At 37.2% G+C, this 26,670-nt stretch overlaps 1 protein-coding gene across 5 annotated transcripts in view; it reads left to right on the top strand.

Moving 5' to 3' along the window:
- Positions 1 to 26,670, top strand: part of lrba (LPS responsive beige-like anchor protein) — a 270,378-nt gene that overhangs the window by 235,631 nt on the left and 8,077 nt on the right. For 3 of the 5 annotated variants that reach the window (XM_048197706.1, XM_048197707.1, XM_048197705.1), the window contains 8 exons: positions 2,584 to 2,751; positions 12,441 to 12,530; positions 15,749 to 15,941; positions 18,234 to 18,299; positions 20,591 to 20,746; positions 21,584 to 21,751; positions 25,098 to 25,199; positions 25,956 to 26,152. In XM_048197706.1, the coding sequence (XP_048053663.1) occupies positions 2,584 to 2,751; positions 12,441 to 12,530; positions 15,749 to 15,941; positions 18,234 to 18,299; positions 20,591 to 20,746; positions 21,584 to 21,751; positions 25,098 to 25,199; positions 25,956 to 26,152 (1,140 nt within the window). The remainder of the gene's footprint in view (positions 1 to 2,583; positions 2,752 to 12,440; positions 12,531 to 15,748; positions 15,942 to 18,233; positions 18,300 to 20,590; positions 20,747 to 21,583; positions 21,752 to 25,097; positions 25,200 to 25,955; positions 26,153 to 26,670) is intronic. The other 2 variants (XM_048197710.1, XM_048197708.1) reach the window with 1 other exon arrangement.

Here is a 26,670-nt window from a genome sequence, read left to right as displayed (position 1 = left end):
TCTCACCCCATATTCTGTAGTGCCTCTACACACACAAACACATACACACACATTTCCATAATGCTGATGATTCCCAGTGGATTATATGGGACATACTGCCTCTACTAATTGGCACATCAATAATGCTCTCCAGATATGAGCAGTTTTAATGAGCTGCATCTTACACACTCCTGGGCCTCTTTTGTACATATACGTGAATTTAAAGCAATAGATCACCCAAAAATTAAGATTTTTATTATTTACTCTCCCTCATGGCATTCCAGACCTGTATGCTGATATTTTTTCTGTTGAACACAAATGTGGAAATTTTTAATAATCATGCAGTAGTTCAGTGACTACAGCTGTCAAGCTCTGAAAGGACCATAAAAGTATTATATACGTTGTCAAAAGTTTAAGCATTAGGCATAAGATAGCATTTTTTGATGAACAGTGGGAAAAAAAAAAAAAAAACATTCATAATTTTCATGTCACCCAAAAAATGAGTCAGTCACTATAATAGTAATTATAATATTTTTTTATTTATTTACATATTTATTTATTTTTGGTTTGCTGTTCTTAGTTTTGGCTTTTTCATTTCGTTTTGTGAACTGGTAGATCAGTTTAAAAAAAAATTACCTTTTTTTTTTTTGCTTGCCTTTGGCTTTGTAAGAGACAGTCACATTTATAAAAAAAAAAGAGAGAGAGGGAGCCTTCTGTCATATTAAACATCTTAACCTGACATTTTACAGCAAAAACACTTACATTTCTTTTTTATGTATATGCACATGCCCTCTGGGTTAACGTACGTGGTGTAGTCATTTTAAAGGAATCTAATGTTGTAGGTAAACATCTCCCCCTCCTCTTTTAATGAAAGAGCATGGGTTCAGAGTGACACCCCTGCCTCAGGAGACCCTACCAAACGCTCTCTGCATCTCTGATGAGGTCAGGTCTCCCTGAGCGGGGTTCCCATCTCATTCCTGATTTTAGAGTTCCTTGATTAACATAAAGGTAGTCCTCTGGAGAGTTGGTGTCCAATAACATTGCCCCCCCCTCTTTGTTTCCCTTCGCTGATTGACACAAGATGGCGGCCCACATTAAATGCCCATCAGCCCCTGTATTAAGTTTGGAAACAGACAAGCCGTGGAACAATGCGGGGTCAATCCATCCACATTATAAACTAAAAAAAAAATATCTTCAAAGCCTCAGAGGAACAGGTTGTTTTTAATAAAATTGTAGACAAATAGATTAACTGGATTTTTTATTCAAGTGCTTGTAATAGATGCTGTGCATTGCTAGTAAAACAATGAAAGAGAAAAATATTAAACTCTTTATCAAACATTACATATTTTAAATGTTTTGTTTATTATATATACATATATTTTATTATATTACATGTTTTATTAAAAATAGAAAAATGTTTCATTAAAATTATTTACTATAGTAATGTAGTATAAAGTATAGAATTTCAATATAAAGTCAGCAGTAGTGAGTATCTTCCTGATTATAAACTAAGCAATTATTTCTCACCTTTGTTTGAATTTCCATTGCATGCACACTGTACAAGCGAAAAACAAACAAACAAACAAACAAACAAACAAACAAACAAACAAACAGAATATCTAATTTCATAAGTAATTAGGTTTTAGGTTTCATCTCTGAACTTTTTGCTAGCATCTATTACTCTTGTAATATCAGTCATGAAGTTATTACTGCACAAGAGCTGAACCAGTTTGCTGTCAAACCTGTTGTCATATTGCAAATGCCACATTTCACAGCATCTCTCATTGCCCTTCTGATTTAAAGTTCTAATTAAGAAAGCTTGGAGTGCAAATTAAGCGAAATTAGCTGTCAGCGAATTCACATTTAAATGAGTGATGCTAAGACCCTTCCGGTAAGCGTTTAAATAATATAAATTGCTGTTTAAGTGCAGCTCCTAATGTTTGTCTCGAAATTAATGTGACACAAGGCAGCAATGACAATCAAGGCTCTTCTCATACTCATTTGGGCTCGTTTAGAGGCCTTTGTGCCCACACAGCTTTGAGCAAATTAACACAATTGCTGTTTTTTATGAGCGGCCATAAACGGAGGCCCTCCTTTGGCGGCTAATGAAGAGAGAAACAGCTTGTGTTTCAATGTTATGACAGTCGAAGAACGATCGTAGCTCCGAAAACAACAATGCTCTCAGACGCCCCATGGCACGTAGAGATGAGACTAAACAAAGGAGCAAAGATATCTCGATTCTTCTCATGTAAGACGAGCTGCTTTGCTCCACTGGTTCTGTCCTGGAAGCATATGCTTGTAATTTGTGTGTATTATGTCATTTGTGACTGTTGAAAGCACATTTTGACAGATCCCGTTGCCCATGCTACATGGTTACGTTCTCTGAGGAGCTCTCCATGAGTTGTTGGACATGTGAAAAAATTAAAAATAACAAATCTATCAGAATCTGTGGTGAATTCACTAAGCAGTCATGCCACATGGTATTTCACTAACTACTCTCAATTCAGCTTATTTACCTACAACATCTTGATGTTGTTTTTTGGGCAGGGTGTTGTTTCACTGAGCCTGAATGACAGTAGTTTTATCTCCTGTGTGTTTTTATAGGCTCTGGAGAGTGAGTTTGTGTCCTGTCAGCTGCATCAATGGATTGATCTGATATTCGGATACAAGCAGCAGGGACCTGAGGCCATCAGAGCTCTCAATGTCTTCTACTACCTGACTTATGAAGGAGCAGTCAACCTCAGCTCCATATCTGACCCCATGCTCAGAGAGGTGAGTGTGTTTCTTTCTCTTACACATATTCTTTCACACACATGGAAACATCTTTCTCCATTTACTTCATTCCCAACATATGACACATTTACTCTGTTCCTTTTTTTTTCCTTTTTTTTTTTTTTTAAGCATCATCTGACAAAAAGAATGTTCCAAACAGTAGGCTTAAACAGTTATTTCACCCAAAAATGAAATTTCTGTCATTAATTACTCTCCCACATGTCGTTCCAAACCCGCAAGACCTTCATTCATCTTTGGAGCACAAATTAAGATATTTTTGATGAAATTCTCCATAGAAAGCAACGAAATTACCACATTCAAGGTCCAGAAAAGTAGTAAAATTGTTAAATCGTTAAAATAGTAAATGTGACTACAGTGATTCAGCCTTAATGTAATGAAGCAACGAGAATACTTTTTGTGTGCAAAAACAAAACAAAAATAATGATTTTATTCAACAAATTCGTCTCCCCCTGTCATTCTCCTACGCTATGTACGTTGCAGCACTTCCAGGTTCTATGTCAGAAGGCTGGCTCAGTATTGGCCGGCTCCTGAGTCAGCATCACACGCATGCATCATGCTGTTCACGTGAACGGCGTCGGTCAATAGACTTCCATGAAAAAATCAATCCAAGTTGGTGGACCGAAGCAGGAGATATTTTGATTATAAATAAACTTATATTTCATTCAGTATTTAAAAAAATTGAAAACACTAATTAAGTGTATTTAACATGTTTTTGAGTGTGCAATGCTGCATTTTGTGTCGTGATGAAATGGAAGTAGCGACAGATCTTTTCTCTTGTCTTATTTCATACATCCATGTGTAGCAGATTATTATTATGAGATGTGGGCATTGCACTCATAAATAAATACAAGATTCAGGAATGTGATTTTTCTGTATTTTCCGCCCTGAAAAGTATGACCAAAGTAAGTGAATTGTGTTAATTCCTTCCAGGTTTTCCTTCTTTTTTTGTCTTTAGCTGATCACATGCCTGAAGCTTGCAGTTGATTGTGGAAGGATAGGGTTCAGACAAATGAAATGACTAGTCTGTCATTTTCACTGTAAGATCAAGTTATGACATTTTTCTTAAACATTGTAAAAATGAAACATAGTTGAATGAATCATTTACCGTAAGATCTACAGTATAATATGAATTTACAAAATAGTGAATTCATGCTGTATTCATGCTGAATAATGCAACATGTTTTCTTGATGATTTTCCAACAAAATGGTCACGCAAATTTGCCATGTTGCCATTGACCAACTGAAAGCTGCTTGGTTTGATAGTGATTCTGTGAGAGCTGTGCTTCATACATCACGACAAACACAGTCAACCTTTTTTTTACAAAATTTTGCTAATATGATAGCACCTTTAGAAGACAGCTGCCTGTATAGTCAGTAGGCACTATGCACTATGGTTTGGAATAGAGTTATTGTAAACAGGATTGAGCTTCAACAGACACTAACAAAACATTTGTTTAGCTGTTACCGTGAGACCTGAAGACAAACTACAGACTCAATAGGAATCTCTCTTTCTGTGTTTCCTTACCTCTCTCTCCCACACTCATTTATTATTCATCTCTTTCTCTCTGGGAGCTGCCACACAGAAGCACAGGCCAGTTCAGACAGAACTAGCTCACTAACTGCCCCACTGACAGCTACAGATGTCCTTCAAACAGGTTCAAGTACTGCCTTTCCCTCAGGAACAGCACTACCTGATCTGAGATCCAAGACGTAGACAGTAGGTTTGAACCGAGAACCGGTTCTTATTCTTATTCAGAATGGTTCCATTTTATAATATAAATACTGGAACTGAATGACTTTCATGATGGATAACGGCTCTTGAACGTCTGCATTCTCTTGCCAGAATACTGTAATAAATATTTGACACACTGCTTCTGAATCTATAGCACCACAGCAAAAAAAGTATTAATTTACTTTAGGTGTGAAATTTACAGTGGCCGGCAGCAACCTCGTTTACTGTAGAGGACAGTACACACAGCATCCGGTGCTGGCATAAAGAACATTTACCATTCAAGACTATCTGCTTTACATCATCCCAGACAAGCAGGATGTTGGTGTTACTGAACCTGGCATGGTGGTCTGTAATCCATTATTCAAGGACATTGTTATTTGGTTGTTCCTTGCATTATTGTCCTGGATCCGAGCCTAACAGGTCTTTGAGCCAGACTGTATTAAACCCCTGATATATATAGAGTTTAGTCAAAGTAGACGGCATATTTAATAGGACACAAATGAAAACATCGATGTAAGAGATGAAAGTACAGCCATTGTTTTACTGTTGTATGCCTCTGTGATGATCATTCATCTGAAACGTCTTTTCACAAACTTTCAGTGGATGTATTTTAATTGTTTTATCAGCTAAAAGACAGCTAGGTTCACAACAGTAATGCACTGGACAACTGTCCCTTCACAGCCTCAGTTTTATTCGTCAAATAAAGTATGATATCATAGGTTGAGTCAGTAAGGTTCACTACATTTTCATGCTACCATAATTACATTGAAAATATTTTTCATAAAATTTCAGATAAGTTTTGGATTAAGTTTGAAGAAACTGATTCTAGACCACAGGGCTGGATGATATGGCCAAAAGTATTATCACAATTTGTTTTTTTCCCATACCAGTTGGTATCGATATTTATCACGATATTCATTTACCATTAATGGGAATGGAAATGTTTTCCACATATTTGTTAGACCTTGAGAATGAATGTAATCATAACTTGTTTGTTCACAATTAAACCCCACAGAGTAAGCTATCTTTTAAATTAGGGCCCCATGAAATCTTTTTTTTTTTTTTTTTTTTTCTAGATTCTGTTTTTTTCTGGATTCCATGAAGTTTAATGATTTATATATATATATATATATATATATATATATATATATATATATATATATATATATATATATATATATATATATATATATATATATATATATATATATATATATATATATATATATTGATATATATATTAATGATATATATATTAATCAAAAATAGTGTCTAATTAAAAAAAAAAGTTTAACATTTTAATCAATCTTTTAAAATGTAATCAAATTAAAATATAACAATTAATTTACAGCAAAACATTGTTTTAAATTTGTGATCAAATAAGATGATGCACAACAGAACTGTATAAACATGTATTTTTTTATATAAAATATATATTTTTAATAAATAATAATATTATTATTATCATAACTTTAATAATTACATTTTAGAATACAATAGTAATAGATTTTTGTCATTATTTCTTCAAGTTAAACCAGACTTTTATTTTGACGTTTTGTCATGAAGATCTTTTAGTTTCAGAGTGTATTTGAAGGTAGTTTTTTCTCAAATTAAATAGTAAAAATCTTGTGAAGTCATTCTCAGAAGTGGCTCTGGAGATGAAATCCATGTGTTCATGTCTTCATATATTGAGACGCAGATGCTGAAAACTGCCTGTTTGAGTTTGTGTAGTAGACGAAACTACGGCACTCATTCACACGGAGACATACAAAACATGCATACTTATTAGCAACATGCACTGACTGGCTGTTTTCGCATTTATTTCTGTATTTCTGTGGCTATTAGATTAATCCATATCCTTTTTTATTAATAATCCCCTCATCGCTGGCAGGTGCGGCCTCATTTTCGCATGTGTTCGTGTGTTCTGATGTCACATGGCGATGGCGCAGCCGAACCCCACAGCAACGCAACTTGTTAAATAGCATTGTAATGTTTGAAGCGGATGTCAAAACATGTCAGTTGATCGGGAAGATTTTAAAATGAGCGGTTCAATCATAAATCCGTATCTTACCTTCACTGATATACAAACCAGAAGACAGAACACAACGAGCGCAGCGCTGTAAAAGGAGCGGGGCTACATAATGTATCGATAAAGGTATACCTTTAAATACCTGTACCATTTTATCGACTAGGCCTATGTAGCAGTTACAGGTAGCTTTATCCCAGAGCAGCCATTGGAAGCATCAGGCAGTGAATTAAGCAGCTATCTGCACTTCGATCTCGAATCTGAATATATCAAGTTCTCCTCAGCCTTACACATTCTCTGCCATTATATAGCATCTCTGCCTCAGAGGTCAGACAGTGCCATTGTTTTCCTGCAGTGAAGCAGTTGTGTGGGTGTGAATGTGTGCACTGGGGCAGTCGTTGGTGTCGGAGTGGTTCTAGTCTTCCTGCCCTTCATGCTCAGTGACTGAGGCTGATTAATGACTCGGCTCACCTTATTCCAATCTAGGTGTTCTTGCTATCCCTTTTAATGCTCTCTCCTTCCTTCACTGCATGCACACTGCATTCCTTTCTTTTATCTGTTCATCTTTCTCCATCTAGCCATTCCTTTAGCCATTCATTCTGTTCATCTTTCATTCCTTTCCACCCTCCATGCCCTTAATCCTCTATCTATTTCTTCATCCCTCTATCTGATGCAGATTCATTGCCTATCTGCTCCAGTCATCTCTCCAGTTCAGCCCATTACCCTGCACACTTCCTGTTTAATAAGCAGAGGTTAAATGGGAATCCTTACGCCTGACTGCCACTCCACCATTCACAGGCCATTAAGAGATCGATAAATTCACATGGCCGTGTCTGCAATCAAACTGTAATAAACACGCTTGAAAAAAAACTTAACAGGATCTAAGGTATAAGAGAAAAGGGTGAGAGAGAATGCATATCAGAACAGCACTGGTGAGCCACACAGTCCTTGAATGATGATTTTTTTTGTGCAATATTTTAGATCTGTCACCTTTTTCTTCCCTTTACCTTGACAGCATCTTATTCTTAGCTGCACCCCAAGCAGGGTCTAAAATTAACATGCCAAGCACTAGTAAAAATAGTTTTTGCCAAAAAAAGCTAATGTCTCGTGAAATTAAAATTTAATAAATCAATATGTACATACATACAGTACATAAACAATAGGGATAATTCACAGTGTGGTGAAAGGTCTGTCATAATTTCTTCACCTTCATGCAATTTCAAACCTGTATGACTTTCTATCTTTGATGGAACGCAAAAAAAAAAGTGTAAAAGTTGTTCATATTTCTCATTGTTTAAGCTATACATTTTTTAAAAGCTATATGGCAGCTTTGTGTGATAAACAGTCTGAAATTTACGTCATTATTCCATGAAAATCTTCCCCTACAGTGGGTATAATCCAGATTATTGCATTAGTAAGTTGCTTGAGAAATGAATCAGTTTCGTTCTTTAACAAATCAATCAACAAATCAATCATTTTCTGAACTGGATCAACCGATTCATTGACAAGATACAGTTTGTTCACAAATTGGGCATTGGTATATCTCTCATGAACTCAAGATTTCTTGCATATAATGAATTAAAGTGGAAAAAATAAAAAAAACTTCTGTGTTCTGTTCTGTTGAAGTCAGTCAGTAATTGGAATGATGTGAATTTTTATTTTTGAAAGTTATTGTATGTGCAGCAGACACCAGTGAATTTGTGAGAAGGCAACTAGGACAAGGATGAGGAGAAAGAGAGCAAAATGTTAAGTTATTTACGATAAAATCCTCAATTTTGCTTGTATAGAGATGACTAAAGAACAACCAGTATGTGAAATCTTTGGAGTAGCTCCCGTCAGCGTGGAATTACGACAAATGTTGATCTGTAGTGATGTAAAAGTCAATGAATCCCACAATGACTGTTCACACTGAGGTCACATTGCCAAAACTTGGTACCTGTTTTAGAACCACAAATCAGAATTGAAAACATTTTGTGCGGTTTGTGCTGTTTACACTTTTATGAACAAATAGATACGAGTCACATATGAGCACAAAACAAATAAAAAACAAACAAACATTTGGGCCACTTTTACCTGGGGAAGTTAATACAATTATTCATTAATTTATTTATTATTTTTAATCCAAAATACTGTTTCATGGCCACAACAAAATGTTTTCGTACATTTTGTCAGTTCAGTCACCGTTGGCAGGTGAGGCAAAAAGATAATTTTAGACCCTGACCTCAAGTCATGGCCCGGTTTGTAGAGCTAAATTAGAAAAATAAACGAGTAGGGTGTAGTTTAGCATGGCTCTTAGAACAGCGTGTGTGTGTGTGTGTTTGTCTGGAAACAGAAAGTATGGCACCGGCTCTGGATCTTCTCAAATTGGGTTGTGGGGAAACCAACTGCTGGGTTCTGGTTCTAGTTTTAGTTTTGTATCTTGCATATCAGGTCGGGTTTGGACAGGACTGGGATTTGTCAGTCTGAGCAGCTGAGTTTGGGTTTTTTGATGGCAAGCTGTGTGTGTAATTGCGTCTCTCTATTTACGTAGAACCCAGTGTGTGCACACACGTGTGTGTGTGCGTGTAGACCATGGGGCGTGTGGAATGTCTCATGGCAGATTAGGGTCATTCAGGAGACTGGGCCATGTTTACTCAGACGATGATTACTTCCTGTCTTTGCCCTGCCACCACAAAAAAAAGAACATGACAGGCACAAAGGGCTCCCTTTGCACATGAAATTAACGCACACACATAAACACAGTCCTTTTCCTATAAATCAAGTCTCACTTTTACTCAAGTCCGATACTAATCTGACCTTTAAAAAGCTTGAATTTAGAGAGAAACCCTCCCCCCTAGCAACTTCGAAGTATTCATAGGGACCTCATTATGCAAAATAAGAAAATTTGGTCACAGCTTGTTGTACAGCTAAATTGCCTTGTCAAGGTTTAGAGTAAATCAGGTGACTCATGAAGCATGACTGTTTGTGTGTGTGTGTGTGTGTGTGTGTGTGTGTGTGTGTGTGTGTGTGTGTGTGTGTGTGTGTGTGCGCAATGCATACATACGGGGTATTTCCATCATTTAAATGTGTAGAATATAAAGAGACCTCATCAGATACGCACTAGTGCCCCTAAAGAGATTGGCCCCTCTAGCATGGCTGGCACCCATATAACCTTCTCTCCTCATTGGCTGGACGCTCTGACCTGAGAACTGCCTCATTCTACTGTGGTAGTAAATGTCAGGAGAGGATTTAATGAAGATGGGTCAGGTGCCTGGGCAAGATGCATCCACATATTAGCTTAAACAAACTGTCCCAATGTGACACACTCGACCTTCATTCTGTTTGCGACGCCAACTCCTATGCCACACTGCTGAATGACATTAGTAGACAGCATTACATGAAACTGTTTGAGATCTTGGTGTATGTTTGAGAAATTTACAGAGGGATTAAATGGAGTAGATATGCTAGTAATATGTAGAAAATATTTACTTTTTAAGTAAATTTGTATACTCATAGATGTGCACATTTAAATGGTTGTGAGAGACGGAAGTACAAACTGTTTAAAATGGTCCTAGGTCTTAGGAGAAAGGTCCTAGGTCACATTGGACATTGTTTTGGGAAGGTATATAGTAGGGTCCAAAAGTATGAGACCACTAGTGAGAATATTTATATTATTATAATTGTTGTAATTTTTATCTTGTCTTATCTTATGTAAACCACTTGTCCTATGTGAGGTCGCGGCGAAGCTGGAGCCTACCACATTTTTTGGGCCAAAGGCAGGAAATCACATTGGATGGATGGCCAGTCCATCACAAGGCTAAAATTTATATTATATTACTAATAAATAATATAATTTAACATGATAAAATTAATATATTTTTAAAATATTTTCCATTTAGGTTTTGAATCCCTGATGATTTCCAGTGTAGACTTTTGGACCCCACTACATGTTCATTGCCTGAACAGTTGACAACTAGGTGCAGAACAGTATATATGGACTATCCCTCATATCCTTGTTTTTGTTCTTCAAATTAAATATGCCATCTAGTCTACTTGGGACTATGAAACATCATTAGTGAGGTTAATGCTTTACACAAACAGTGATCTGACTGAAAAAAGACTGAAAGCTCTCATACTGAATAGGTGACACAATGTGGTTTTGCCAAGCACCAAAGATTTGGACAAGAAATGAAAAACTGTTGCCACACAGAGTGTCAAATTCCATTGCTTTTAAGTAGAAATCAACCAATCATATAATTGAAACGAGGTGTCTTCCCTTGCGTGGCCTCTTCTGAACCCTGCTTCTTTAGAATGGTATTTCCAGACACAGTAGTCCTGTCATCTGTGTTCCATCAATGCCTCTAATGAGATCACTAGTGGATTTACACTATATAAAGAAGAATTTGTATGGTGAAGTCTATTGTTACCAGCAGAGTGGGCCGAACCAGATCAAAGCAGGAAAGCAGAATGAAGAAAGAGAGATGAAGAGCAGAATAAGAGTTAGAAACAGACGGAAAGGATTGATGTAAAGAAGGGCAGTCTGAGCAGAGTGGAAAAAGAGAGAGGTGGAACAGTGAAGAAATACAATGAGAGGGACGTGGAAAGCCTCCTGACTTCCTGATGCTTTCATGAATACAGTTAGAGCCAGAGCAGTCAGACGAGAGCTGGGACATTTCTGGCATACCTCTCTTTAGCGTGGGTTCGGGACAGTTTCTCTATTGATTCATGGAAATCCCATCTGAGATTCACAATGATCTAACACGCATCAAACATGACTGAATGTGACCACAAATGAACTCTGGGATAGAGGGATACTTGGACTAATGCAGTAGGGCCTGGCAATCAAATATTCACAATGCATTAACAACGATTTTGGCATCAGTAGAAAGTTAGTTTCACGAATATCACAGCCATTTTAATGCACTTTTTTGGCTTTATTTGTAGTTTTATGACACTTCCTGGTGTCATTATTGTTTAATAATATCTCTGATTTAAAACAACAGCAAAAGCTGTGATAGAGTTAGTGGGTTCAGTTCATTTCTGTGAATAAATTGAATTAAATAAAAATTAAATAGATTCAAGGATTTGTTGCATCATTGCTCAGAAATGTTCATGGAAGTGTCTCTAGTATATTTTTTATATATTAAAATGTTTTAGTTTTAAGAAGATTTTTTTTTAGTTATATTATATAATTATATAATATAGGTACATATTTGTAATATATGTAACTAACTGGTTTGGTGCATACTCGTAAATAGTTAAATATTCTTCACTGTGTTCATTCAGTAAACAATATTTTGGTTTTTTTTTGTGCACAAAAAGTATTCTCATCATTTTATAAAATTAAGGTTGAACCACTGCAGTCATGTCAACTTTTTTACCATGTCAATATTTTTAGCTACAGCAAGCAACCCTAAAAGACCGATTTGAAACTACGTTTGTAAATGCTCTTGCTATGAGAAGCCTGTCTATATTTCTGCCTTTTATTTGTTAGTGTTGTGCACTCACACACTCTTTTCATGGTCAAGATCCTCTCTCTAGTCTTCCATACACACTTTTCTCTGCTTTAACACACTCTCTCACAGAAATGCACATAAATCCAGCTCCCTGTGTAGCCCTTTCCCATTATTATGATCATTATTTCCACCACTTTTCTTTTTCTCCCTTTTTCTTCCACGCACACACACACACACACACACACACACACACACACACACACACACACACACACACACACACACACACACACACACACACACACACACACACACACACACACACACACACACACACACACAGACTATTCTGGGTCTGTATTAGTTGATATTGTCCAGGGCAAGTTAGCCACTGTCTCAAGGTGACGTTTATAGTCCTATATCTCTTCATTAGTGCCACCAAACCTCCATAACACTCATTCTCTGTCTTTCTCAGGCTGTGGAGTCTCAAATCAGAAGTTTTGGACAGACACCCTGCCAGCTGCTAATTGAGCCCCACCCGCCACGCAGCTCTGCCATGCAGGTGGTGAGTAACACGCACACAAAAACACTCTCGCTGTCTAATTTGACATGCAGACCATTACAAATTTATCAACTTGTCCGCAAAAGTTTATGCAGCAGACTTTTACATAGTCTAAAATAATTAAAACTATTGTTATATATACACAGAGTATAGTTATATAGACATATTTAAAAATAATAATAAAAATTACAAAAACCACACAACAACATTACTTAAACTTTAACTAAAATGATATGAAAATAAAAACTAATTTAAAAAATAGTATCTCAATGATACTAAAATAATACAGAAACAGCTACAGGGAACAATGAGAACCCAGTCAAATCGGGAATCATTTTGTGCATTTCCAATACTGAAAAAGGTTTTCTGGTTTGTAAAAAACGCTCCAGTTGGCTGCTTATACATTATAGCTAAAATAACATTTGATGCTGGAGGGCATTGTCCACACCAAATAGTGTTCAAAACAACAACTTGTTTTGGAAAACTGCCGCAAAGCAAAGCTAGATTTCATAAAACTAGATTGTGTCCATTGTGTGCGGCAATGCAACATCTCTTCAGTTGACACAAATCACATTCTGTATATATGCTGGATTAGCAGCTCCAGCCACTTCTTTTTTATGTTGATCTAAAATAAAAAAATAAAGTTTGGTTTGAGCAAGGTATGAAGAAATGTAGACAGTTTGGCTCAAGTTGGTGGAGAAACAGGCCAGTTACAGGTTTTGATGGATCCATTTTTGGTTGAAAACGGGTCTGATAGTTGCCTGCTTAAATCGACCCATTAATTGTTTTGTGCTTTACTTCCACTCTCCTCTCTCCTGTCCTCTTTCAGTGAGCCCCCAGCGTGAGAAAGAGTCTCAGAAGTGGGAAAAGTCCTGTGGTTGAGCAGAGAGCTCTGAGTTGATAGGGTCTTTAGTCTAGAAACTGAGAGACTGTGGGTGACGGCCTAGAAACCCCCATTAGCTGTGTGTTTCTGTGGCGATGACAGCCCCTGCCTGCCTTTTATTTACTATTAGTTACTAGGTTACCAATACCACCATTATCCGCTCAAACAACTTGATGGAAACGGACCTAATTCGCATTTGTCTTTTTTTTTTTTTTTTTTTTTTTTTGCAAACTTTAAAAGATTTGCTTCACGTTTGGATGGAAACCCAGCTACTGACACTTAATTTGAACACACCCTTTGAACACACAACTTCATAATAATCCCAAAATCCCAAGAATAGAATCTAAACTGACTGTGAAAGGCTAAATAAACATCTGATACAAAGGGTAGAAATGTTTGTTTATGATTGTGGGTGCAGTTTAGCAAGTAATGGATATTGATTGGTCAAAAGGTGTGGGAAGTTCCCTGTTGTCAGAAGTGCTCAAATCGTAATTGCTTCCATTAGCTTCTGTGCCTTCATGTATATGATATAATTTTTATTATACACTAATATACAAAAAACACAATGCTCAGTGTTCCAATTTATTATCAAAGTAGTATTTTTTTGTACAGGCTTATTATATTTTGTTGTCCTTTAAAGACATTTTTGAAGCATTCTGAAATAAGAGATGACATGACAACTCTTCTTTTAAATTAACATTAAATTTATATGTGATCCTGTATTTGGATTATACACTCAGTGTCGTTCTCTCTGTAATCCTTTCATCTATCTCTTTCTCCTCTCCCTCTTCCGTGTCTCCGGTAGGTTAATGAGGGTAGATCCTCTGTTTAATGGCACTCACAGGCTGAACGCTATTTAAGAGTCGCTAGCTGTCTGTCTAATTTACTGCAGGCACAGCAATTAGCCCTGTGTCTTCATACCGTGTCTAAAAATCGCGCACACACGTCAGGATTAGACATCACAGACATACGACAACAGTTAGACTAGATTAGAGCACAGTTTAATGGTGACATTGTGAGAGAGACATACTAAAATATATGAGCTTACTATTTATAAGTAAATAAATACACTTCAGTAGTTTTCTATAATATTTAAAATATTTGTTTAAATAGACATTCTTTAAAGTGATTAATCTGTGCTGTAAATAAATGTCACTGTAAAGCAACAGCCAATCAGATTGCTGTTTGAGAGTGACAGTGCAGCTGCTCAGTCTGAACAGTGAACACTATCTCCTGCTTCTACAAAAACAGCCCTGCCTCACTTAGGAAGTCAACTTGATGGTTGGATGACTTTGCTGCCAAGTAATCAAACAGCTGTGTATGTGCATATACCTTTTTTTTTTAGCTTCTCCTCATCTGCTGTATTGTAGAATGGAACATGGGAGAAAGCAGAAAGTGTTACTAATGGAGGTTGAAATATACTGTGGCAGCCTAAAGGAATGTTCAGATTAATTTAAAATCTGCTCTGATCTTTTGCAACTTTAGGCCTTTACAAACTGTTTTCCTTCTGTTTATCTTGTTCCATTACCCAGGAATTGTAAATTGCCTAGCTGAAGCATTTTTGGAATTCTCTAAGGCCTGAAAATGTGTAATATATCATTGATATTTGTGAAACGAAAGTATGCAGCTGCTTTGATCTCTATGTCTGACCTCTTTTTTCCAGCTTTAACTTATTTCAGCATCATATTTGAACTGTTCATGCATTTCATCATTAGTGTACAAAAAATTGAGCTTATCAGGAATGATATAGCAGTACATGGCTAATATGAGTTAATTATCAGCTTGTAGGTCTGTGCTGATGCAATCATATATAGATATGATCAGAATTTTAGTTGTGAAAAGCCACTGAATTACCACTGAATCTACATTGGTACCCTTGGCGGCAAAATACTTTTTCTTTTAAAGGAAAAAAGAAAAAAAAAGTGTGGAAAACAATTTTCATTACCTGCACAACCCTCATAAGCCTGTTAAACTGTTAAGTTGTGCAGTTTTTTTGAGCTGATATTGATGCTAATATGGCAAATCATATTGCTTTGAAAATGCATGAAAATTATTCAGCCAGTATTTTTTTTTTATTTCCCAAACCTGTTCTGACCAAGACGGATTCTCAATTCCCAACCCTAATAACAATCCAGTTATGATATTGTGTTGCATTACTCTGATTACCTTAAACCTCAATCTCAGCTTTTGTGCTCTTTTACACCGTTCTGTCTTTCGCTGCCTAATTTCCTTTCTTCCTGCTTCTCTCCCTCTTCTCTCTTCCTCTCTCCCACCATCACTCTCTTTTCCTCTACACTCCCTCACTCCCTGATGATGATGGCGCTCATGGACTCAACAGTATCTCCTTCTGCAGACCCCACTGATGTTCACAGAGCAGATGCAGCAGGATGTCATCATGGTACTCAAGTTCCCGTCCAACTCGCCTGTCACCCACGTGGCCGCCAACACACAGTCAGGCTTGACTAACCCAGCGGTCATCACCGTCACCGCCAACCGCCTCTTCGCCGTCAACAAGTGGCACGGTCTCACTGGTGAGCAAGACCGATTGTAAAAATCAGTAATTAATCAGTCTAATGAATCATGCAATCTCTTCATTTTCACCTCTGATTCTAGTTAGTTATTATGTTAAAGGGGTTAGTTCACCCAAAAATGAAAATTCTGTCATTAATGTCATTCCACACCCGTAAGACCTTCATTCATCTTCGGAACACAAATTAAGATATTTTTGATGAAATCCAAGAGGTATATTCTCGTCCATAGACAGCAATTTAACCAACACTTTCAAGGTCCAGAAAGGTAATAAAGACATGGTAAAAAAGTCGACATTACTGCAGTGGTTCAACCTTAATTTTATAAAATGATGAGAATACTTTTTGTGCACAAAAACAAAACAAAAATAACAACTTTGTTCAACAATGTCTTCTCTGTCATTCTCGTACGTTGTTTACATCCATCACTTCCAGGTTCTACTTCAGAACGGCAACTCATTATTGCCTGGCTCCTGCGTCAGCATCACATATGTGTCGTACTGCTCACATGATCAGTTTTGGCCAATACTGAGCCAGCATTCGGACGTAAACAAAGAAGCCTTCACTGTGCTTACTGCGGCAACTGAGCAGTAATGACATAGAAGAGAAGAGATTGTTGAATGAAGTCTTTATTTTTGTTTTGTTTTTGTGCATAAAAAGTATTCTTGTTGCTTTATAAAATTAAGGTTGAACTACTTCAGTCACGTAAACTGTTTTAACAATGTCTTTACTACCTTTCTGGACCTTGAAAGTTGCAGGTAAATTGCTGTCTATGGAAGAGTCATAGGCTATACCTCTCGGATTTCATAAAAAATACCTTAATTTGTGTTCTGAAGATGAACAAAGGTCTTACGGGTGTGGAACGACATGAGGCTTTAATTAATGACAGAATTTTCATTTTTGGGTGAACTAACCCTTTAACCAGATTACACAACGCAATCTCATGATAAAACATAACTATTTAATGAAGTGGTGGTTTGATACGAAATTGTATGATTTGTGAAATAGAAACCTAAATCTAAATCTAACCGTCAGTAGGACGAAAGCAGATTAGGGTTATGTTAGAGTTATGTCAAGTTTTGATGTCAGATGCAGGGTGACGTTCATTCCTGCACATTCTATAATGCCAACTTCAGTAGCTTGATCCCTCTAAACTCTGGTTGTATATAATCATCAGCTCCTCAGACATTGATATCTCGGCCTGAACTGGATCAAATGTGACACTTCCTCTGCCTTGCATTCAGTTTCCTGTCCACCTCCATTTATCAGCCTCTTCTTGTTTTTTTTATTTATTAAAGGTCAATCTAACTGAAAGAAATGCTGCGAGTCATTCGCCATATTAGGAGGAAGGGTGATTCTCGAATGGGATCTGTTTGGGATCTGTTCTGGGAAGAATACATTTTAAATCAGTGTTTTCATGTACAAATTTTTTTTTATTAACTAACAGAAAACAGTTTACATGAAAATCAATAAACTGACAATGTGAAGGATTTTCTTGTTCTTCACATCACAATGTAAAGAGATGTAAATAAAGTCTGTGTAGTCCTGGCTACCATGTGTATTGTATATTGTATAGTCTAGTTTGGGCATGAAAGACAGTCAATGTTACACAGTGTGACATTGCTTTTACCCAAGATCTCATCAGATCATATCATATAGTCTAGCAAGTAACAATCATACAGGACTGTAAAAATCACTCAATGTCCACCTGGCTTAAAGGGTTAGTTCACCCAAAAATGAAAATTCTGTCATTAATTACTCACCCGTAAGACCTTCATTCATCTTCAGAACACAAATTAAGATATATTTGATGAAATCAGAGAGGTATATGACTCGTCCATAGAGAGCAATATAATCAACACTTTCAAGGTCCAGAAAGGTGCTAAAGACATCGTTAAAACAGGCTGAAGTGGTTATTATTAAATTGTGATAAATTATGATTTTTGACCCTGATTATATATATTTACAGGAATTTTCAGTGCGCACATGCTTATTTACTTATTGATGCCAAAACCAGGGAGAAAAAAAACAGACAATTTCAAAATCTCATATAAATGGTTTGCTTTTACTATCAAGTTTTTATGATTAGCTGATTTTTTTATGTTTATCAGCCTTTGGTTGTACATCTACACAGCCTCATTCTTTTATTTTGCTTTTGGAGCAGAAGAGCTGTTTCTTTGTTTTGTTGTTATTGTCATTAGTGTGCTGTTGTAAATCACTGACCTCTATAAATAAGTATCCTGATGGTACAGAGTATTAAATCTATTTTTCATCTGTTCTCTCTCTTTCTCTCAGGTCATCAAAGCTCTTCTGTACAGGACCAGCAGTACCAGTTACCGGTTGAGATTGACCCTTTGATAGGTCTGTGGCTTGTCAATCGTCAGTAGAGTGATTTGTGATTGGCTGTTGTGAGTTGTGAGGGCACGGCCCTTGAGAGGAGATGAGCGCTGTTTTTCACCCAGCCGCCATTCAGCTTCAGTTCAGCATTTGCATGCAAATTGGAAAGCAATGAGCTGTGGCTTAGCCTGTACATCATCAGCTCTCTCTCTCTTTCTTTCTCTGTCTCTCTGTCCTGTCAGACTGAATGAATATGAATGGTGTAATAATGTCTGATTGAAGCCGCGTGGCACACGCTGTCAGGACAATATGTCCTTCTCTCATCTCTCCGACCTGTTGATGAGGAAGAAAAAGAGGATAGAGGGATGAGTGAGGGAAGATGTGTGATAACATATGGCTGAAGCCTCTCAGAAGTTTCTCTATCTGCTCCTGTTCATCTTATATCCCTGCTCCCCTGCTGCTCTTATTATTATACAGTATCATATGTCTTGCCTAATTTATCTGTTTGTCACTTTATGGTGTGTGTCCTCATCCCACTCACCTGTACCTCTCTCTGCATCTACACCTCTGTCAGTATTAAATCTGAATTTAAGCCTTCAGCAATCTAAAATCATTATGAAATTCTTTGTATGTGCCATTATTATGAAGAGTCTGAAACAGTTTAAATTCAGCCAGAGCAATTAATTGTCCATTGTTTAAGTTTTTTTTAAATGATCTGCATCTGATAATGTAACAGATGCAGATGCTAAATAGATATGCTAAATAGATATTTTAGATATTTTGACAGAATTTTGAGTAAATTTTGTGTGTAAAAATAAATGTAAATAAGTGTAAATAATTGTATAAATGTATAAGATCTATATTATAATATTGCATACATATGTGTGTAATATAATATAATATAATATAATATAATATAATATAATATAATATAATATAATATAATATAATATAATATAATATAATATAATATAATATAATAAATACATGGCCAAAGTATGTGGACACCAAATGTTTAATTTCATTTAGGAAAAGGAAACAAACGCACTACCGTCTGAGGTGCCAGTCAGGAGAGATGAATTCAAATGTATATTAAAAAAACATGACCGCACACTCAACTTGCGAATAGTTTATTTACCAACGTTTCGGCAAAAAGCCTTTGAAAAAGCCTTTTTTTTATATACATTTTAATTTCATTTAGGCACATAGTTTCAATCCCATTTGCCAAAATAGGAAGTTGATTTTTCTGGTAATGTTTTCCACTATGTGTTGGAACATGGCTTTAGGTTCTTGTTTGCATTTTTACCTACCAAATAAATAAATAAATATATCTATTTATTATCTATCAAATAAAATTTGAAATTATATCAACGTGATACAAGAGATATGAAATTAACACAGCTATGTTAGGAAATGTTTTACTAAAGCAGGATGTTTCCATGTTTTTCCTCTTTTTTTCTTTCTTTTTTTTTTCACTTTTAAAAGATTTATCAAAGACAACAAATCACCCTCTCTTCTCCCTCCTCTGTCTTTCTGTGTGGGGAGAGACATCTTTCATAGCTCATTTTCTTTCACTCCTTCTCCCATTGTCATGTATGTATTTAGACAGACTGCATTCCACACAGCTCACACATTTAAACACAGTAAATTCTGCATGACTGTGCTGTTGATAATCTGTCCGCTCGCTCCAGCACAGACGCAGCGCTGGTGTGTGTCACGAGTGTGTCTGGGCCTCACACACCTGACTCTGTGTAGTCTGGCCTCTTCCACCTCTCTCTCTCTCTCTCTCTCACTGTCTCTGTCTTGTGTGTTTAAAAAAATACATGTAATTTACGGCGTTTTGGTCACATATTTTTTAATGATTATTTTAGTCTTTCTTTTGCCAAAAGGGTCTGTTTTTCAAACGTTTATGGCAGAGGAAAATATGTAAGATATTTTACTGTTCTGTCTTCTGCTGTTTTATGTATTCATTCACAAATCACATTAGCTCACGCACAGTGTTAATGATAAATGTCACATTTTCTCATGCATATGGTTTAACATCTTTATAATCTCTTAAGAGGCTGTCAGGAATTCACTTACCAGACATTGAAATAGACCTTTAGGGTCAAGAATCTTTATTTTTGTGCCATATGACTCCCCCTGTTAATGTCTCCACTATTCTGTGGCTGTCTTTACTTCCTTATTCATCTTTCTTCTTCTAAGAAGTTTTTATTTCTCTCTTTCTTACCTTCTAATTCTCTAACTACCAAAGTTATGTTAATACTTTCATACCAAGTGACTCTTTAACCAGTTACTCTCTATCTTTTTTACAGCCAGTAATGTGGGCACTCACAGGAGGCAGATCTCAGATCTGTTAGATCAGAGCATCCAGGTAAACGCTCAGTGTTTTGTCATCACAGCTGACAACCGCTTCATCCTGCTGTGTGGATTCTGGGACAAGAGTTTCCGCATCTACTCCACCGATACAGGTAACTGCAACGACCCCCCACCACCTCGGTTGTCTATGGAGACACCGCCTCTCCACAGTACACAAAAGAAAAGGGTCAAAAGTCACAAATGAGCCTGCAGACTGCATTACAACTCCATTGCCCCGGGGCTCAGATAGCTTTCTCATCTCGCGGATGGACCATGACTCCATCTCGCGGGAGGTTCAGAATGCAAGTCATGCAAGCGGAACTTGAATTTCAATAGAATCGCACCACACTCAAACCCTCCCAGGCTCTGAAATATACACACACAGACACGTACAGTGAAGGGATAGATAGATAGATAGATAGATAGATAGATAGATAGATAGATAGATAGATAGATAGATAGATAGATAGATAGATAGATAGATGGATGGATGGATGGATGGATGGATGGATGGATGGATGGATGGATGGATGGATGGATGGATGGATGGATGGATGGATGGATGGATGGATGGATGGATGGATGGATGGATGGATGGATGCTTGCTGTTTGTTTGTTTGTATGCATTCACACAGACTTTAGCGTGCACATGCAGCTCTCCAAAAGCAAATATTTAAAGTGCAATGAGAATTGGGGAGTGTATGAGCTCATCTGGTTTATGCAAACGGCTCAGCAGACAGCAACACAGCAACATCTCAGTAGAGTCATTCACTCACACCCTGCAGGGAGTACTGCTGGCCCCATGAAAATCCAACTAAACGAACACAAATTCTCCAGGATCAAAATCATAATATATATGTATATATGTCTGTATGTGTAGTGCTATGTACATATCCAACACCACACATATTGCAATGAGTGGTTTACCTTCTTGTGTTGTGTATTTACAGGTAAACTGACACAGATTGTGTTTGGGCATCTTGATGTGGTGACCTGTCTGGCTCGCTCAGAGTCGTACATTGGTGGAGACTGTTACGTTCTCTCCGGCTCCAGAGATGCCACACTACTGCTCTGGTACTGGAATGGCAAGCACAGCAGCATTGGAGAGAATCCTGGAAGTAAGTTGTAAAAGTTTAGCCACGTACAGATATGTGTGAGTTCACTCAAAAATGAAAATTCTGTCATAATTTACTGACCATTCGTGTCACTTTTACTGTCTGGAAACAAGCAACTTGGACATCCTGCTTGTGTTTCACATGTCATTTTCATTTTTGGTTGAACAGTTATTTTAATGAAGGCTCCATAATACGTATGTCTGAACAAATAGTTTCATCAGCGTCGGTACTCAAAAGAGTCTCCAGAGTTCCTCATGTTCCTCACATAGAGAGGTCAAGATCAGGGTAACGTTCAGAACCCAAATCCCCAACCAGAGCTTAGCAAACACACATAGGAAAAGCTTTCATGCAAGTGATGATATCAATGCAATGCAACACAGTTAAAAGCTCATTGTTCATACACACACATTCCAGTGTGTGTCTGTCAAGGCCGGTGTAATGATTTACGGCTCACTCTCAGAAGCTACAACTAGTTTCATCTGACCACAGCAGGTCTCTGCTCAGAATATTGAGTTTCAGGCTAGTATCACACCATAAATGGAATCGGCCTGCTTGTGTGTGTGTGTGTGTGTGTGTGTGAGTGAAAGTTGAGGCCAGAGGGCCACAGAGGGAGACAGTAAATGTGACTCGGAGGTCTCTCTAGCTCTGGAGAGTTCAGTCCCATCTATCTGAGAGAGCAAGAGAACACTCAATAAAAGTGAAAAATGCCACGGGCTTCCCCTGCACACACTAACCATATGGCTGCGGTGCTGATCAAAGCCCTCTACGCGCACACCATCGCAAAAACACACACTACCCCTTTGCTAATTTGGAGTTTTTGGATGCTCTACATGCCGTTAAGTGCTCTCTTACAAATGGGGCAGGATTTATGACTAATTGTGATTTAGGTAATGAACGTCTAAAGATAAATACAACTTTAGGTGGATGGTTGACATCAGTGGCATTACAGAGCCTAAGAGTCAGACTTTCATCTAAAGTGAAATTAAATTGAATCTCTGGATTTGTATCACATGTAGAATGGTACAGGCCATATTTTCCAGTAATGTTATCATGTGAGTGAAAGATGAGAGTTCAAAGCTAATATATATATAAGAATATAAGAAAGAAAGAAATCAATCAGTCATATCACGATCAATAAACTTTGCAGGAATCGGATCAAACCCCCATAACTGGTCCAAACTACATATTCATAATTATGAGTTTGGTAACATTTAATTTTTTTTAAAAATGTATTTTGTTTAATGTCTTCTTTTTTTAATTCAAATATTGCATTTTAATCAAATGAACAACCCATCAGTAATAATATTGATTTAAGTTTCACAGGTTCTTGTTACTTTTTGAGTCGAACATGATTGTATGTGTTTGTGTGCAGCCAGCCAAGACAATGCTTTTATGCTTTTATCTCATCACTTTCAATTTAGACTGCAATCCCACAACTCCTGTAAAATATATTTTCTTTCGCTGTGGTGCTGTAGATTCTGCAGCGGACATTCAGTATGAAATGTCAAAATTATTTTTAAAGCTAAAGTTTATATAATAATCTCTGCCTGGTGACTGAATAGCAATAATGGCAGTTCATTTTACATAATTTATTTGTTCATTTCTTTAATTCTGCACAGTTCTTCATTTCAGGCAGGAATGAAGTTACAGTATTATTGCAAATACAGAGTGGTTAAATCCATACCCAGGCTTTCCCGGCCAGTGTACTGTGAAGAATTGTTGAATTGATTCTGTTGACCACACTGCCATCTAGTGACCAAATCATGCAGAGCACTGTCATGAAGCCTGATTTTAATAACTAATCCAATCTGATCCTGTTTCAGTTGCAAATATTATTGCAAAAATGTTTTTTCCAGAATTGTCTTGTGTTTATGTATTTATTTTCTCTCTTTCTCTCTATGTGTAAATGATACTCTCTAGTGCACATTTGCAGTACAGATAAATAGTATACAGTATATAGGTATTAGATTGTAATCAGATGTTGTCCTAATGCGAACCAAATGGTGGCCGATGACGGGGAGGTTAAACGATACACCAATATATCAGTTTTATTGATCTTTTCAGGGCACAATCCGACATCAGGCTTTAATCCCCAGAGTTGTAGGGTATAACTCAATGCTGAGACATTTAGGAAGTTTGCCACCTAATGAAACCTATACATCTACACTGAGTGTGTGTGTGTGTGTGTGTGTGTGTGTGTGTGTGTGTGTGTGTGTGTGTGAGAGAGAGAGACAGAGAGAGGCCAGCTGAGTTAAAGAAATTAAATGTGTGGGACTTCTTTGTGTCCGGTGTAGGGGAATTTTACAGTTAAAGACCCAATGACCAGATTTGATGAATGAAGACCCGGAGTTAGAGTTTAAAAGAATAAATTGAAGAAAATTTTACTGAAGAATAGTTCGCCGTTTCATCAGCAGAAGTCAGCTTCAACACTCACAAGGAGTTCGTAGGCCGCTCTCCATACATTCACATTTCCACAACAATTATACTCTAACAGAGTCCACTAACTATGTCATTACTTCAGGTTGAATGATTCTAATTGGTTAAGAAATGGATAAAGTTAGAAATTGTCCACACATGTTTTGATAGACATAAGCATGTCAAAATAGATTATACAGATAGCAACAAAATCCTGGTTTTGACCTCCAAGGTCGCCAATTTGTCGGGGAAAAACAAGTCATTCCATCATTCAGGGTGCCCGTTGTTCATCTTTCACCAATACTGAACTGTAACGCAGAATACTAGCACACATACACAGATACAAAGGATGCATAGCTTCTCCAAGGTTGAAGCTGGTTGAACAGGATACTTCCCCAAAACATACTAAGTTGTAATTTCTGTCAGTGAGGTACAGACAATATTCATCATTATTCTAGGAAAATAAATGCTTTAATATACGTTGAAGAAGTCATTCAAATAATTTAATATTTAGAAGGATAAATATTGTTTAATAACTTAATTAGTTCTAACTCATTTTTGACATTACCTGATCCACATTGACAGACGGGTGTTTGTGTGAGTGATAGAGACAGAAAGCGCTCACTCAAATACTAGCAGAGCACATTAGACTGATTAAAATAGGACACTTGGATGGCAGAAGAGAGCAAGAGTGTACACAGGTGTAAGTGACTGATTGCAGTGATTACACACTCTAACTACATTATCACAGAGTAGATGACAAATAAAACCCTAATTAAAACATTGAAATTGACAGTAGTGTTGCTAAGTGCAGTTATTACTGTATGTTCATTATGGTGTAATGTAGTGTACTGTTTTCTGATTGTAATTATTATTTGTGCTCTCTTTTTGTATTAACTATTTTTGATCACCACCTCTGTGTATGGCTCTCCAGCAGAGTTTGTGAATCCCCGGGCGATCCTGACAGGTCATGATTGTGAGGTGACGTGTGCGAGTGTGTGTGCAGAGCTGGGACTGGTCATCAGTGGCTGCAGAGGTAAAGAAAACACAAACGCTCATTCATTAACACTGATCAGGTACAGTGCTGCGTATAGAATTAATTAGGTCATTTTTATTTTATTTTTTTAATTGTTATAAAATTTTACAATAGTTGATTTTTCTTATGTATTTATTAGTTAATTTTGTTTTTAGCTATTTTACCATGATTGATTTTGCTCTCTGGGTCAAAGCTGTGTTTTTGCATGGGAAAAGTGCACATATAAATCCACCTCAATGCCACAAAATTGTCCTACATAGTCAACATTTTCAGATGAGTTCCTCAAAATTTGCTTAATATAATATCATACCTGAATAAAATGTCTCGCATTTTGATTATGACAGAGAGTTACAAAATTGACAATGTTATTTAAAGCCTATTTTTAATTCTTTAGTGTTTTTATGAGTTTAATTAAGGCCCCTGTACCACCATCTCTAGATTTTTACTTCCTTCCAACTTTCGGGGCCAATTATTAAAACATTTGTGCCCTGAGTAGGCACTTAACCATTTGGATTTGACAGGAACAAGACTGTCTATGTATAGCTACCCATTCCTATGAGGCTAGCAATCATGAATCTTGAGATAACAATCCTAAACATAGATTCCCAGATATAAATAACAAATATGTCAGGGGGCTTAAGAAATACTAAACTTCTTTTCAGGTCTGTTGATTTAACACAGGAACAATTAAGTACAGCAACACACTGTAATTCTATCTGATTTGACCCTCATGTGTTTGTTTGTGTGTGACAACAGAGGGTCCATGTCTTGTCCACTCTATGAACGGTGACCTGTTGAGGACTCTGGAGGGTCCAGACGGCTGTGTGCAGCCACGTTTGGTTATGTCCTCCACTGAGGGTCACTGTGTCATTTATTATGACAAGGGCCACTTCTGTGTGTTCAGCATCAATGGGAAACTACTGGGACATATGGAGGTGGAAGACAACATCAAGGTAAACATAAGTATAAACTCGCCTCTGTACATTTATACGTAATTGGAAGCCAGGCCAACAAGTTGGGCAGCTCTCGCATGTCCATTTGTCCGTCCTTTTCCTTTATCTCTTTCCATTTCTGTTGCTCAGCCTGTGTTTTATCATGTCAGCTGTCTGGGGTGTGATTAAACGCTGGCATGATCTGCCTACAGGCATCGCTCTTTCCTCTCTCCATCTCTCTTTCTCTTGGCTTCTGAACCCTAAGGGTCCAAATCTGTCCTTTGATCTGCAGGGCTACGAAATGTCACTCAACTTGCATGTGTGTATTAGAGTGTGCAAGAGAGAGGAATGGCCAACAGCGAGGCCTCCTGCATTAAAGGACACATTTGTCATTGGCGGGCAGAGCTCCTAAAATCGGCCAGCTCTCTTTCCCTCATTCCCGCTCCATCACTTTCTCTTTCCTCTGGGCCTGGGAAAATTCACAGAGCTCCTCGTCTCCCCCCCCTCTCTCTCTGTCCTGCACACACATACCCACACCT

This window comes from Megalobrama amblycephala, linkage group LG7 (assembly GCF_018812025.1).
Source record: "Megalobrama amblycephala isolate DHTTF-2021 linkage group LG7, ASM1881202v1, whole genome shotgun sequence".
In the NCBI taxonomy this organism is placed as follows: domain Eukaryota; kingdom Metazoa; phylum Chordata; class Actinopteri; order Cypriniformes; family Xenocyprididae; genus Megalobrama; species Megalobrama amblycephala.
The sequence above is the reverse complement of the archived record's forward strand: the minus strand, read 5'-3'. Positions and strand labels throughout refer to the sequence as shown.